Here is a 12,721-nt window from a genome sequence, read left to right on the forward strand (position 1 = left end):
TCCCTTGCATTACTTCTTCAGGCCATAGTTGATTAAGCACAAATTATATCAAAATGAGCAATGTTCCTTGTCTATAAATGAGTATTCCTCGGCCTGCCCTTATCCCTAACCCTCATCAGCCTCCCTAAGCAGTCAGCAGCGAGTATAGAGTGGCCCTATAGGAACTCGCCAATACACGAGGCTGTGCTGGACGCCTAATGCAGGGATTAGTGTTTAGTCAGTCTTCTTGGAGGGATTTATCGGAAACTGGTTATATTATCAAACACGCCGAGTCGAAGCTCAAGTATATTCATTACTTTCATTTAACAGGTAATGGTTAATGTTTAGATTAAACTTCCCACACATATTATAAGTGCACCAGCAATTACTCGAAAACTCTTCGTATGTTCTTACACAATCGAAATATATTTTTTGCTAGATTGTGTATTTCCTTACAACTCGTTATATAAATCTATCTAGAGCTGGATCCTAGCATCAGCTTCAGTAAAGGCGTCTCATTTGACAAGTTAAACCCCAATTGAAATTCTATAATGATATAGTTTCAGTCTGCCTGTAGTTCTCGCTTGAATGCATGTAATTGGTGAATAACTACTGTACCTGAGCCTGGTATCGCTTAGAAGATGTACACCATTTAAGATGTGTCTCTGCCAAGGTCAGCTGGGCCCTGGCGACGTCCAATGCTGACGATGCATGAGGTCCTGCAATCTCTGAGAGCTGCTTGAACTTGTCAATTGCTCGGAAGACTGCTTGGTTGTGAATGCTGTAGATATGAGACACAGCTTCTGTTATGTCCCCTATTTCACTTCCCTTTTTGTAGATAGGGATACCATCCCCCACAAAGTTTATGGCACTCATCATCTCCCCATTCTCAATATCCTTTTCCAATCCTATAAGATCATTCTGTAGACCGGTTATGAGGTTGATGTCGTTTTGGATATCGGAGATTAGATCGAGGCAGTTGGGCGGAAGTTCAGTGCGTTCAATCAAAGCGAAGAAAGGCGCCACTCCAATTGTGCGAGTACGGATGGCCAGATATGTCGACAGATCCGAAGGCAGAAAACTCTGACGAAGACACATCTCCCTCTGGAGACCTTCGATAACATTATAAATCTTTCCAAGAAACGGAGTTATCTCGCTTTCTAGCAGGTAACGGCTGCAGTGCTCCCGGAAGCGCTGCCCTGTCAGAAGAACATTCTTCCTTTCAATATCCAATGCTGCATCTATATCACAAAGATAAAGTGTTAAATTTTGAAAACATCTGTGAATTGATCAGAGCATCTTACCGCACGGAGGGGATCCGCCGTAACGTATCACGTCCATGAACTCGAACAAGATGGAAACAGCTCGATTCGAGTCCATTTCTTCCAGGACGTCATCAATATGGCAGAGCGTTGCCAGCCATGCTGCCATACAGACACAGATTTTGGAAATGTGTATGGTTGGGAAGAAGAGACGTATGACTTTGACCTCCATTTCGGCATGCTGGAGGACTTTATCATTGTCTGTAGGTCCTCCAGGCAAGGACAGCCGGAATTTAGAGTGACCATCGATCACGTCGGCGAGAAGATCCTTCCCCCCTTCAAATCCCTCATTCTCCGGTGCATCAGAAGCTATGCCTGTCAAGCAGTGATGGGGCACTCTAAGCTACAATAGTCAGCCCTCGTGTGTTGAATCTGGTGGCCCACTCCAATCTCACTTTCATTGCAACTGAAATTTTGCTCAAGTATATAGTGTATGTTTTGGTAGAAGGCGGATCAATGTCGCGACCTTGTAAACGTGAAGGCGCTATATCCGCTGCCATTGTGTTTGCGACGGCTCAAGTAATAAATAGTAGGCAGCTCTATACGAAGAGAATCAGATAAGTGAGGAAAGGAAGGATGGAGGTGCGAGATTGGAGACATGGCCTATATTATAGTACAACTCACCTTACCAGTCACAAGGCTTACCGACGTCACGGCATTAGATTGAATACTCAGAGCTGCATTTAATGCTTAACTCTATTTTTAGGTAATATGATCAACATGAAATTCCCGGAATATAAACCTTCGGATGCTAATTGGGCCTACAAAATATCAGGAGGGTCAACAGAATTCTTACAAGGCTTAGGTCTGATAGTTAAGTACTATTAAGGAATATTATTCTTTTCCCTTACTGTCCGCAGCATGTAGGATGTGTTTGGAAAGATACAGAGAGAAAGGTGTTTCTAGTATCAATATAGATATATAACAATTTTGAGTATTCTTACTACTTGCCTATACATGCTATTAGATATAAGAGTATTTCACATGGTCATCTGATGACGAACCAGGTTTTATTTACCCTTACATCAAGGCGTTCATTATTGTGGTGGTACAACATTTTTGAAGCACGTTATCCTATCAAAATCACTGATGAGTTGAACCTTGAAGTCATATGCAATTATCAGGCCTTGAGGGCCTCTGGTGCTTCACCTCCAAATTGGCCATGGATTTGGCTTTACCCCATGGGAAAATTCAAAAGTCCTAGCAAAGCTCCCCATCTACACGTTAATATTATATTAAATATGGTCTTGAATGGACCCTACATAGTTTTAATTCTATTCTAATAAGAGTATTTGACATCAACCCCTTGCATAACACTCTATTTAGTCTATACAACTAGTTTCTTCATGCCAGAAGTAAACCCTGAAACATCTACCCATGCATCGATTTGGAATGCTGCCTAAAGGTAGCACAGAGTGAATGGTGGATGAGGTACTATCTTCTAGGCAGGATCGAGTAATTTGTCTATCTTGTCCTTCTTAAGGAAGTTTCTGAAGAAAGAGATTCAAATCCCGAAATGCCCCGTCGCAAGTAGGGGATTGCAAGCCCACACACAGCCCAAAAAGATTGTGGGTCTAGAGGCAAAAGAGTCATCCTTATGATGTATCATTTGTGATCTAATTAATTTAATTATTTTCATCTGATAGACCCTCTGTAGCCAGAAACTTTGCATACTCAGAGCCGGTTTCTTCTGCATCTGTTGCACGCCTGGAGCCGGCACTGGGTGCATTCGAAGATATACCGGTAGAGATAGTGGGAACATTCCTCGCATCGATGAGGGCCGTTTATGAACCTCCATCGAGAATGGTTGCACTCATGGTTCTCCCGCAGCTCCTGCATCGTTCTCTCCACCAGAAGCTCTCGCAAGGTCGGCCTATCGGGGGGCGGTTCCAAGATGGGAACTTGAACCTCGCCTACTGCTATTCCTTCTAGTTCTTCATCTGACTCTTCGATTACATCGAGAGGCTCATCTGCGTCTTGAGGAAGACGGTCATCCGGTCGAGGGTGATCAGCAACCAGGGGAGGGTCTATCTGTCGATCAATGATCTGGTATGCACGGGCAAGAAGACGATGCTCGTCCCACTGTTCACATGCACAAGCCTTCCACTTCTGGCCACAGTTGTAACAAAATTGAGCACCACAGACACAGCTATTGGCACCTTTGATTAGATGATCATCACTGCAGTATGGAATGAAGGGGGTACAGACGTCATATGGTTGCAACCATGGTCCAGCTCAACCATGCGCCAGCAAGCATAACACCGCTGCCAGCCATTAGTCTGTGCTGTGGTGAGGAGCTGTTGCAGGGCCGTATCGTTCGGGCAGTCGCCTGTGTGTGCCCGCGCCTTGCAGCTGGTACAGGTGGTGCGTCCGCAGTCTAGACAGGTGGCAACGTCGCCTGCGATGTGCGCTGGGGCAATAAAGGCCGAGCATCCAGCAGAGTAGCAGTACGTTCTATTTGGCGTTTCAAACTCGATCTTCTTCTTTTCGAACTCCTGCACGAGGCTATATTCGAGGAAGATGCGCGCGGTGCTCATCACGATTGGCTGCTGGCAACAGCGCGGGGGGAAGAGGGATTCATCGGTCATCGACGCCTTGAACAGATCTTCCAGACAGGAGCGACAGTATTCGTGACGGCAGGGGGCCCGGACCACATCGACGAATGCTGTCTCTTCTCTGCAGGCTATACAACGTCGCATCCGTGCTGGGGGTTGACCGACTCCTCGCCTGGCTGCCCACGTAGACGATTCGGCTCGCTCTTCTTCCTCGGTGGTAGTGCTGTGATGAGCGTCCATGCCGTGATACAGGATCTCCAGCTTCGTCAGAATCTCGTCGTCCAGGCCCGTCGACGGTTCCGGGCCCTGCTGGCAAACATTGGCGGTCACTGGATGCTCGCCGGTATCCGTCAACTGGCGAGCCATCTCTCGGTCCCTGGCCACCCTCTGCTCCTCTGCATAGGTGTCTGCCAGAAGCGATCCATCTGCCAACACAGCGGCTGCAAAGCTCATGGCCATCCGGCGATCCAGGAGCAGCTGGGAATTGTTCTCCAGCTCTTCATTTTGCAGTCGAAACGCTAGCTCTTCGTCTGTTGGTTCGCGGGACTTGCCTTTGGAGGATTCCGAATAGAGGCTAATATCTTGCAGCTGCAGTTGAATGATCAGATCAGCAGTGGCTTGGTCAAGCCCGGTTTCAACCATATAGTCCATTCTAGTAGCTACTCTGAGATATCAAAGGTGGGCCTGGTGGTGTGCAAAAACAACCGCTTCACCGCAAGTCCAGACTTTGCCCCGCCTTTGATTAGTTGTTTTGCGCTATTCCATTTCCGCTTAGATTAGCTATTAACTAATTAAAAGTACTTAATTATGTTAGAGAATAAATATTCATAAATATAGTGATTATAATAATGTATTACTTCTAAAATATAGTATGCTTCCCTTGATGGATGCGTTCCTAATTTTCCTCTATGAATAAGTGTTTATAAACACTCTGGAAACAGTAGACTTTTGCTTAGAATAATTAAAGTAACTGTATAGAACAAGTCATTTTTTACTCTTTATATACTTGAACCCTGGATCAGTAGCATGAGAAATCTCTGAGGCTAGGGCTTATGAGTTCAAGGTTAATATTAATGAGATTAATGACTGAATCAGTAGCACTACCTAAGACTCTGAATTCCTATAAAGAATATAGATTACAACTGATTGGAAGATGTTCGCATGAAAGGAAACTTCAAAGCCAACTCTTTCCGAAGGTCATTTGAAATGAATTCTTCTTCATTGGGAGGTGGCCTTGAGGCAGTTGAGGATAAGAAACACATATGGGGGCAAGATAGAAAGTGTTGTACACTTGACGAGACCAAGATATTGGAGAAATCTCTTAGTCTAGACTTGCAAGTTTGAGGTTAATCTTGACGAGATTGATAGACTAGCAGGTAAATCACTCAGTTACTACAGCTAGTCATATGTTATCCTAAATTTATATCACACAGCCAGACCACTTACAAGCAGACCATCTGGCCTTTCCGAGTGCTTGCCATATGTCTGGTTAAACGTCTCCTCCTCGCCCACACAAATCCTGTACGTCGTCCGAGCATATCCCTCCGCTTGGGCCTCCAGCTCCGGCGCCACGACATGGAACGCGTTGGACAGACACATCCAACAGCGCACCAGACTGTCCACCAAGTATCCCCATTTCTTGACGACAAGGGGCACACCAGGGGTCAGAGGAAGGCAGGCCCCTTCAACGACGTAGCCAAGTGACTCGAGAGTGCCCAGTGCGTATTTAATGGCCTTCAACGGCTGGTTTTGCGTCATGTAGAGCAAGGAAAGCGCCAGACATGGATCCCACAGGCTGAGACGGGGGACTTCCACGGTAGGACGGGTATATGTCTCATTGATCATTGCCAGAATGGATTCAATCTTAGCCGTATCGGGCTTCCGTCGGGCCTTGTATGCCCCCTTCAGATCCGCCCGCAGCCGTTTCCTTCTGGTCAGGTCTCCCTTTGGAGTCCGTTCAAGATCCCGGCAGATGACACAGCGGCATTGAAACCCCCAGTGCTGCAGATCTAGCGGCTGTGTTTGAGTTTCTGATAGCGCTTTATACGGGAAGCGGACTTCTGTGCCTGGGGGAAGGTCTTCGCTGGCACGAACCACCATCATATCCCCGATAAATGACCGTCGAGCGTTGCTGTAGCAGCAATGGTTGATGTGAGATGCTACCGGCCAAACACCACAGGAGTTGAATTTCTCCTCTTTGGCCTCCGCTTCTTCCTGTCTCAACGACCGCATATAACTCTCGCGGGAGGTCAATGGACACCCAAAGCAGTTCAAAGCCGTAACCCGCCCAACCAAGAAGCTGAGGGGGAAATAAGTAACAAGAAGATAGGAATCGAAAGAAAAGTATGAAAACAATCAATAAATGAACAACTGAAACTTACGTGTCCACAATAGGCCGCCCATCAATGGTAGAAACTTCCCCTGCCTGATATGATCCATGATAGAGATCTGTAAAGGACGGTAGAAAGGATGGATTCCTGTACAGCTTCTGTACGATCTGCGCAATTAGTTCGGCCTGGGTTCCGAGAGTCATCTCGTTTGTCTCGGCATTAATAGTGAGACTCAGCTCTTGCTGGGGGTTGTCTGCATCATAAAAGGCATAAGCAAAAGCCTTCTCACAGAACAATAGATCTCCAGCTTGCACGGCCTTTGTTGTAAACAGGCCGCGGCCGCAAGACTCGGTGGCCTGCACCGCTACTGGCCCCAGGAATGTCGCGCGGTCGAGACGTGGCGGGCGACGGCGAGCGGCCTCCTTCAGCAGCTGTTTGAAGGGATACTGGCCGGTATTCTGCTCTGCCAGACGGGCAATGGCTCTCGAAAACTCGGCACGAGCAGCGGTGTTGCCAGGGTATTCCTGGGCGAGTATGCGGTGGACGTCGCACGATTCGCGAAACCTCTGCAGATGGTACAGCGCCTGCGACTGGCGGAAGAGAGCCTTCTCAGACTCTGGACCCCTTAGATCGTCAAGAGCAGCGTCGAACTGGTGGGTTTTCAGCAGGGCGAGGGCGCGGTTCAGCTGGATCGTACGGGCCTCTTCCTCGGTTGGAGAAGCGCCCAATGCTTTGGTGTAACTGATTGTTCAGTATACTGCCAACAAGGACTGGGAGTGAACATACTACTCAATTGCAAGGTGGAAGCAAGAGTCGTTGAATGCATCGTTCCCTTGGATCTTCCAGTCGTCTGCGGAAGCGTCCGTTGCAAGTAGCCGCCGTCTCCAAGACACAGGGATTCTATAATCATCACCAAGAAGCAAATGAATATCAGAGAGATGGTCCACTCGAACGCCATAGTCTCCGTCAGACATGAGCTTCAGATAGGGCTCCTTGACAATCATCACCGTGCCTTCTTGCAGCCGGCCGTCGCGCGCAAGGTCTCGGTCCTGTTGGTACAGCTGCACCATCAGAACGTCGCTATTTTCGTCCTCGGCGATCGCCATCACGGCCGTCATGCTATCTGGCGAGGTGACGGCGCGAAGAAGCAGATAGGAGCCGCGGTGGTGTGTCTCCAGGACGAGGTCTTGAATCGTGATCTTTTTGAGCTCGGTCAAAGACGTGACACAGGGAGGGTAGGCCGGAGGAACGAAAGAGGAGCGAATGGAGGTTTCTTGGGTCGGTGTATTCCGCAGCTGTCGGAACATGAACTGGATCAAGATCTCCTGGCGAGACTTGCTCATCTGAAGGCGCTGGCCCTTGCGAGCCTGAGCCCGGCGGAGCACCTGCTTTTGGCGATCCAGGTACTGCATGTACTTGGGGATACTGGATACATCATGGGTATTCATTTTGACTTCAACCACTGGATATTCAACGAGGTGCCACTGTTTCTGAATGATCTTGATGGATGGAAAGGAGGGGATGGCAAGGCTGATGTGTTGTCAAGGCGGGGTGATGCACGTGTTGTTCTTGCAGGGGTGTCAACATTGAAAGATATCAAGATAGATAGATGTTATTTATAGCACTACTTTAGAGCTGTTTAGACCCTACACCTGGCATAGAATCTATTTCTAGGCAGACTGAACTTCCAGCTGCACAATTGTAAAACCAGGATCAATCGTGCTCACATCTCCAATCCACCACAGCTCCTGCGCCCCGTCCAGACTGGTGTTGAAGGCAAAGTTCTGCTCCCCATTGAGTGCCAGATAGCCATCGTCTGTGAGCCCGTAGCTCGTGATGGTCGTGCCCGCGATCGGCTCAGAGCCCGGCTGGATGAGCCAGGCGAGGCTGTTCACACCCGTAAGGACGGACAGGCCCTCCTCGTCGCCAGAGGCGTTGTAGTAGACAAAAGTGCCACTGTCACTGGCCACGGGAATCACTGGGTAGAATCTCATTAGCATGCCATCTGGTCTGTTTCTTTCTTCTCTCAGTATCTGGTTCGGAACGTACGTTCGAGAATGCTCAGTTCGGACGTGGTGTCGGTGTGTCCATAAATCTGCCATCCGTTGGTCGTCAAGGTCGAGCCATCCTCCGAGGAGACGAGAGTGAATTTAGAAGGCAAAGAAGCAGCCGTGGCCAAGGCAGCCAGGCTGCTAGTAAGTGCAATGACGGGTTTCATGATCAAAGCTGAGAAACTCTTGTAAACTGCAATGAGTACGAAGATTGAAAATGGTTATATATTTGGATGAAAATCAGGTACTCAGCACCATCTCACTCATGCAGGCACAGCCCGTCGATCATTGCTATAAAAGGTTCTTCAGGGTCCAGTGAGACTGCGAATATCTGAGACATGGACGCCTTAATGCTGACTGATGGCATAAGCGACACCGCGAGCCTGTATACGAGCTGCTTGTTGAATCCTCATCAATTCAAGGGAATCTCTAATGATTCAACACGTCATGTTTTACTTCATAGTGAAGGTAATTCCATCAGGCGTAGTATAGATGTAAGTGATCAGTAAGCCATGCGAAGGATGCCCTAACAACTCATTCTAGGGCGCCTAATACCCACTGGCCAATCCAGATATTGTTTCTAAATGTGGTAACAACCGTGGACCAGTACACAGCTATAGTTGCCATCGCTAGAACCTTGGCAGTTTTGGTTTGTCTAGAATCTAGTCTATCCCGAGCCTGCGGCGGAGAATCTCTTTAGCCGACCCTTCATCATAAATCACAAATATACTTCACTAAAACGCAGCATGTGAATGGAGTAGGCTTGGTGGGGTTTCCAATACCTGAACATTGGGTTGAGTCTTGGGGTTAGGGTTAGGTTAGGGTTAGGGTAGGATTAGGGTTTCCTTCATTCGAGCCCAAGTGAATGCAGTGGTGGATTGCTTTGAGATCTGTTTCTGCCATTCGTTTGTACCGCCGAGTGAGCCCATAGTACTAAATCCACTTGGTAGCGAGGCTGATCAGGGGTTGATTGTCGCTGTCTTCAGGGTGCTTGGCCCTTCGCATTGCCAGATATAGCAACAGTAATCAGGCATCAAATCTCGGCTGAATTCATGGCAATGAGAGGCATTGAAGGTGTGTTTGGATGCATTAAATGCCGGGCGTACAGGGTTGATACATCGTGTCCCATTTTACCTACATGCCCATTCTAAGCCTGCAACAGGCGTCACTCTCCATTCTTGAGCGACGAGCATCTTATGACAATGGACATGGAAGTGAATCAACATATCATATGTTCATAATGGAGGAACAACTAGCTGCTTTTGAATGCCTCTTTTTGCTATTTCAAGTCATAAATCTATTCTATGAAATAATGGTGTAATAGGAAGCGTAGAAACATCCCCTACTGGTACTATCTACTACCTACTGATAGGCAGCAGAGATATAAGTCATTATGGCATGATTTCATAAGCTGGTTAGTGCACATTAGTTGTAGGTGAATCAGTATCTTATGTGGTATGATCACTTTCTACTCCCATATAGACTTTTATGGAATTTATCTAATCCCCCTGCAGGAGTGGTTTGATTATTGCATATACTAAAGGAAAATATATTAAATATTCATGATAACAAATCTATAACTTCATTATTGTTGTAGTCTTATCACTGATAGAACAGTCTTTACTTATATATAAGCATAGAGTAGTTCCTTGACCCTGAAATTAGTCTTACGTTATTTCTTATAATAGGCGTGATTATTCGCATGCATGTGCCCATTGCCATGTCCTATTCCCCTCAGAGTTGTCCCAATAATATCACCATTTCCCTATTACTAAGCTGTTGCAATTGGTATTTATCTGCCTGCTGCTAGGTAGTTAGACTGGCTTTACAAGTCAAACACGGCCTCCTATTCTTGATTCTCTAGTCACCGCTACTCGAGTCAGTTCAATATGCCTGTTTAAGCTGATAATATGTGTGGGGTTTACATCTAAAGATAGGATAAATCGTAAAATCCACCTCTTCACCGCAACTACAGCTGTGAAGAGAATACAATTTCATCTACGCGCATAAATAAATAACCATCCAACTCTTAATACAGCATACATCAGTACTCGATATATAACAATACTAGTAGAAATACTCATATCTCTACTCACTCTGGATCATGGATACTGTCTAGGAGTTCATATACTCACTATGACCCCTAGACAGTCTCCATACAGAAATTGAATGAGAGAATATCCACTTGTGGAAACTTCGATCAATGCATGTGCCTCTTGAGAGCAATTTTCGGCTGCTGCGTTGTACTGCAGGTTATCACTCGTGGCAGTGACAACCAGAATACACATGCATATTGATACCTTTTTGTCTGTTTCCTTCGAGTACAGGTGTGGTACCTGCATCAATCTGCCTTCATCCCTGCTGGAGAGGAAATGGGTCCACGGCTCAGGGTTATGATTAGCAGTATGGGTCTTTACTGTTGCTTTCAGCTGTCTTGTTCCTCTACCTTTTAATATATAGATATCAGGGCGGATTAAGGGGCAGAAATATAAGGCTATATGAAGAGGTAACCATCAAACAAGTCACCTCGATATCACCGTATCCTAGAGCTCCTGTAGTCGAATGTTCTGATCTGTGTAGAAAAGGAGATTACAGAGTTTTTTGAGTTCATTAGGAGGTGGAGACAAGCAAGGTTGGCATCGGCTCCGTCGTGGCGCCGTGGGGCAAAGGAGCACGAGCCTTGATTGGGGAAGGCGGCGGGACTGCTCGGCCCGTGTCGTCTGGTGCGGATCAACCCGATGGCGATGGGCCAATCGGAGGGGACGCGGATCTAGGGAGATTATGGTTCCGTCCTGTGTGTCCCACATGGCCCCGGCTCCCTTGTTCAGCGACAATGAGGTACGCGTATATGGTCCAGATATAGTTAGTAGTCCTGTACTCTGTACTCTACCCCTCTGCATGTTCAGAAGTCGCTGCTCGGCCTTTAGCTGAAGCGGTGGGGTCTGAAACAGAATACGAGCACCAACAGGGGTGGAAAATCATCAGTTGCTTTCTATTCTAGTTCCGTCTAGTCTAATCTACTGGCCTGGAACACGTTCCCTTCTCAGGCTTGATCAACATTGACCCAGATGTCGACCGTCTTCCGCACGCCACCCTCCGGCACCACCTGGGTGAGGCGCTGCGTGCTCTCGGGGCTCCCACCGCCTCTGTGCTTGCTCTGGGCCATCGACCGGTCGCCCCCACCGCCGAAGCTGTGGAGAAGGGACGATCGCTTCGTATTAGGGTTGTGCGATCCGGAGCGGTTGTATCGCGACGAGGATCCTGGCGTCGTCGTGAACAGCTCGATGTCGCCGGACAGATGCATGTCGTTCAACCCGGTGGTCAGGCTGCGCAGCACTCGGTACAAGGACGGCATGCAAGACGCGATGATGCTGACGTACATCATGAGTCTAGAAAATTAGAAGAAAAGATTCAAAAAAAACTAGGAGGAAACAGGAATCAACGTACTCATTACAGATGGCAACATTGACAATAGTCCCTATTCAGTCAGTCTCATGCCTTGACACCCAGGAAGTGACGTACAAGTAGGATCGGTCGATTTCAGGTATTTTGGTAGTAATGCCAGCTCTACCAGACTCACGATCACCGCCCTTGAATGTCAGTGGGTGAGATGAATATACAGATATATAAGCGTCAGGGAAGGATGACATACAAGACCCGCGACGCAAAAGCAGAGATGACCTGTAGCCGTTTCTGCCAGGTCATCTGGACGGTCCAAAGCATGACGATGGGGATGATAATGAGGGCCAGGTCGGTGGCAATGTTGAAGACGATGATGGGATACGCAATGGCGCCCTCTCCCGCACATCGGTTGGGAAGATACTCCCATCGCGGCGAGGAACACTGCAGGGCCGTTCCTAGCAGGGCAAACACCATCCAGACCGTTATCACCGCCAGCAGAATTGAGCTTGCGCGGGTGATCTGTCGTTTAGGTGTGAGGTGATGGACCAGGAGACAGGTCGAGGCCTTGGATAGGTACAGGGCGAGAATGAGAAGCAATTGGGCGGCGTAGGTTAACTACTTGTCAGATAAGTCTAGTCAGCCTTATATGTAGCCTCATACCAAGGTAACGACAACAGACCTTGCTGTACCGGGAGAAGGTATACGCTGAGAGCTTGTCACGGTGTTGCCCGAGGCCATGGTCGACTGTGAACTGGATGAGGAGGGTCTGGAGGAATGCCAAAAGCTGTATATTTCAATCAGGCCATTAGTCGAATCTCGAATATCAACCACTGTGAGGAAGGACATGGTGTATAACCATACCAAAGCTATCCACAAAGGGACATCACAGTTCCAGAAAATGGCCTTTGTATACACAGAGGACCCTAGCTTGGCCAGGACAATAAGGAAAGTGATGAAGAAACAGGAAAAGCCCACCACCGTCAAGATCGGTCCTTTGTTGTCTGCGGTGACTGCCTCAAGGGGTGGCCTCAGGATTTCCGTGGCCAAAGACATAATAATAGTGGTCAAACTACAACAATAAT

General features: G+C 47.7%; 5 protein-coding genes across 5 annotated transcripts; all 5 read right to left on the minus strand.

Moving 5' to 3' along the window:
* Window positions 1–457: 457 nt before the first annotated feature.
* ASPZODRAFT_170177 (hypothetical protein) lies at window positions 458–1,850 on the minus strand. The gene is made up of 3 exons (XM_022726927.1): window positions 1,697–1,850; window positions 1,284–1,644; window positions 458–1,220 (listed from the first exon to the last, which is right to left on the minus strand). Exons 1-3 carry the CDS (start codon window positions 1,799–1,801, stop codon window positions 589–591), a joined length of 1,098 nt encoding a protein of 365 aa, XP_022576887.1. The 5' UTR covers window positions 1,802–1,850; the 3' UTR covers window positions 458–588.
* Window positions 1,851–2,778: 928 nt separating this feature from the next.
* ASPZODRAFT_137305 (hypothetical protein) lies at window positions 2,779–4,550 on the minus strand. The gene is made up of 2 exons (XM_022724275.1): window positions 3,510–4,550; window positions 2,779–3,450 (listed from the first exon to the last, which is right to left on the minus strand). The coding sequence occupies exons 1-2, from the start codon at window positions 4,505–4,507 to the stop codon at window positions 2,976–2,978; spliced, it is 1,473 nt and encodes a 490-aa protein (XP_022576888.1). The 5' UTR covers window positions 4,508–4,550; the 3' UTR covers window positions 2,779–2,975.
* A 678-nt stretch (window positions 4,551–5,228) lies between these two features.
* ASPZODRAFT_125576 (hypothetical protein) lies at window positions 5,229–7,634 on the minus strand (the record flags this gene model as incomplete). Its single annotated transcript, XM_022721433.1, has 3 exons — window positions 5,229–6,155; window positions 6,238–6,927; window positions 6,973–7,634. 3 exons carry the CDS (start codon window positions 7,632–7,634, stop codon window positions 5,282–5,284), a joined length of 2,226 nt encoding a protein of 741 aa, XP_022576889.1. The 3' UTR covers window positions 5,229–5,281.
* A 102-nt stretch (window positions 7,635–7,736) lies between these two features.
* ASPZODRAFT_105275 (hypothetical protein) lies at window positions 7,737–8,404 on the minus strand (the record flags this gene model as incomplete). The annotated part of the gene is made up of 2 exons (XM_022720895.1): window positions 7,737–8,142; window positions 8,232–8,404. The coding sequence occupies 2 exons, from the start codon at window positions 8,402–8,404 to the stop codon at window positions 7,857–7,859; spliced, it is 459 nt and encodes a 152-aa protein (XP_022576890.1). The 3' UTR covers window positions 7,737–7,856.
* A 3,029-nt stretch (window positions 8,405–11,433) lies between these two features.
* ASPZODRAFT_53947 (hypothetical protein) lies at window positions 11,434–12,671 on the minus strand (the record flags this gene model as incomplete). The annotated part of the gene is made up of 6 exons (XM_022728464.1): window positions 11,434–11,626; window positions 11,685–11,715; window positions 11,760–11,827; window positions 11,890–12,254; window positions 12,319–12,423; window positions 12,501–12,671. Coding segments are annotated over 6 exons (933 nt in total), but the record flags the coding sequence as incomplete, so codon positions are not given.
* Window positions 12,672–12,721: the final 50 nt, after the last annotated feature.

The sequence above is a fragment of the Penicilliopsis zonata genome, assembly GCF_001890105.1.
Source record: "Penicilliopsis zonata CBS 506.65 unplaced genomic scaffold ASPZOscaffold_29, whole genome shotgun sequence".
NCBI lineage: Eukaryota > Fungi > Ascomycota > Eurotiomycetes > Eurotiales > Aspergillaceae > Penicilliopsis > Penicilliopsis zonata.

Coding starts and splice junctions, on each gene's coding strand:
- ASPZODRAFT_170177 (XM_022726927.1), bottom strand. CDS start 1,801: ATGGCAGCGGATATAGCGCCTTCACGTTTACAAGGTCGCGACATTGAT. Junction 1,645..1,696: donor AAATTTCAGTTGCAATGAAA/GTGAGATTGGAG, acceptor TGACTATTGTAG/CTTAGAGTGCCCCATCACTG. Junction 1,221..1,283: donor CGGCGGATCCCCTCCGTGCG/GTAAGATGCTCT, acceptor TTTGTGATATAG/ATGCAGCATTGGATATTGAA.
- ASPZODRAFT_137305 (XM_022724275.1), bottom strand. CDS start 4,507: ATGGACTATATGGTTGAAACCGGGCTTGACCAAGCCACTGCTGATCTG. Junction 3,451..3,509: donor CATGGTTGCAACCATATGAC/GTCTGTACCCCC, acceptor AGGTGCCAATAG/CTGTGTCTGTGGTGCTCAAT.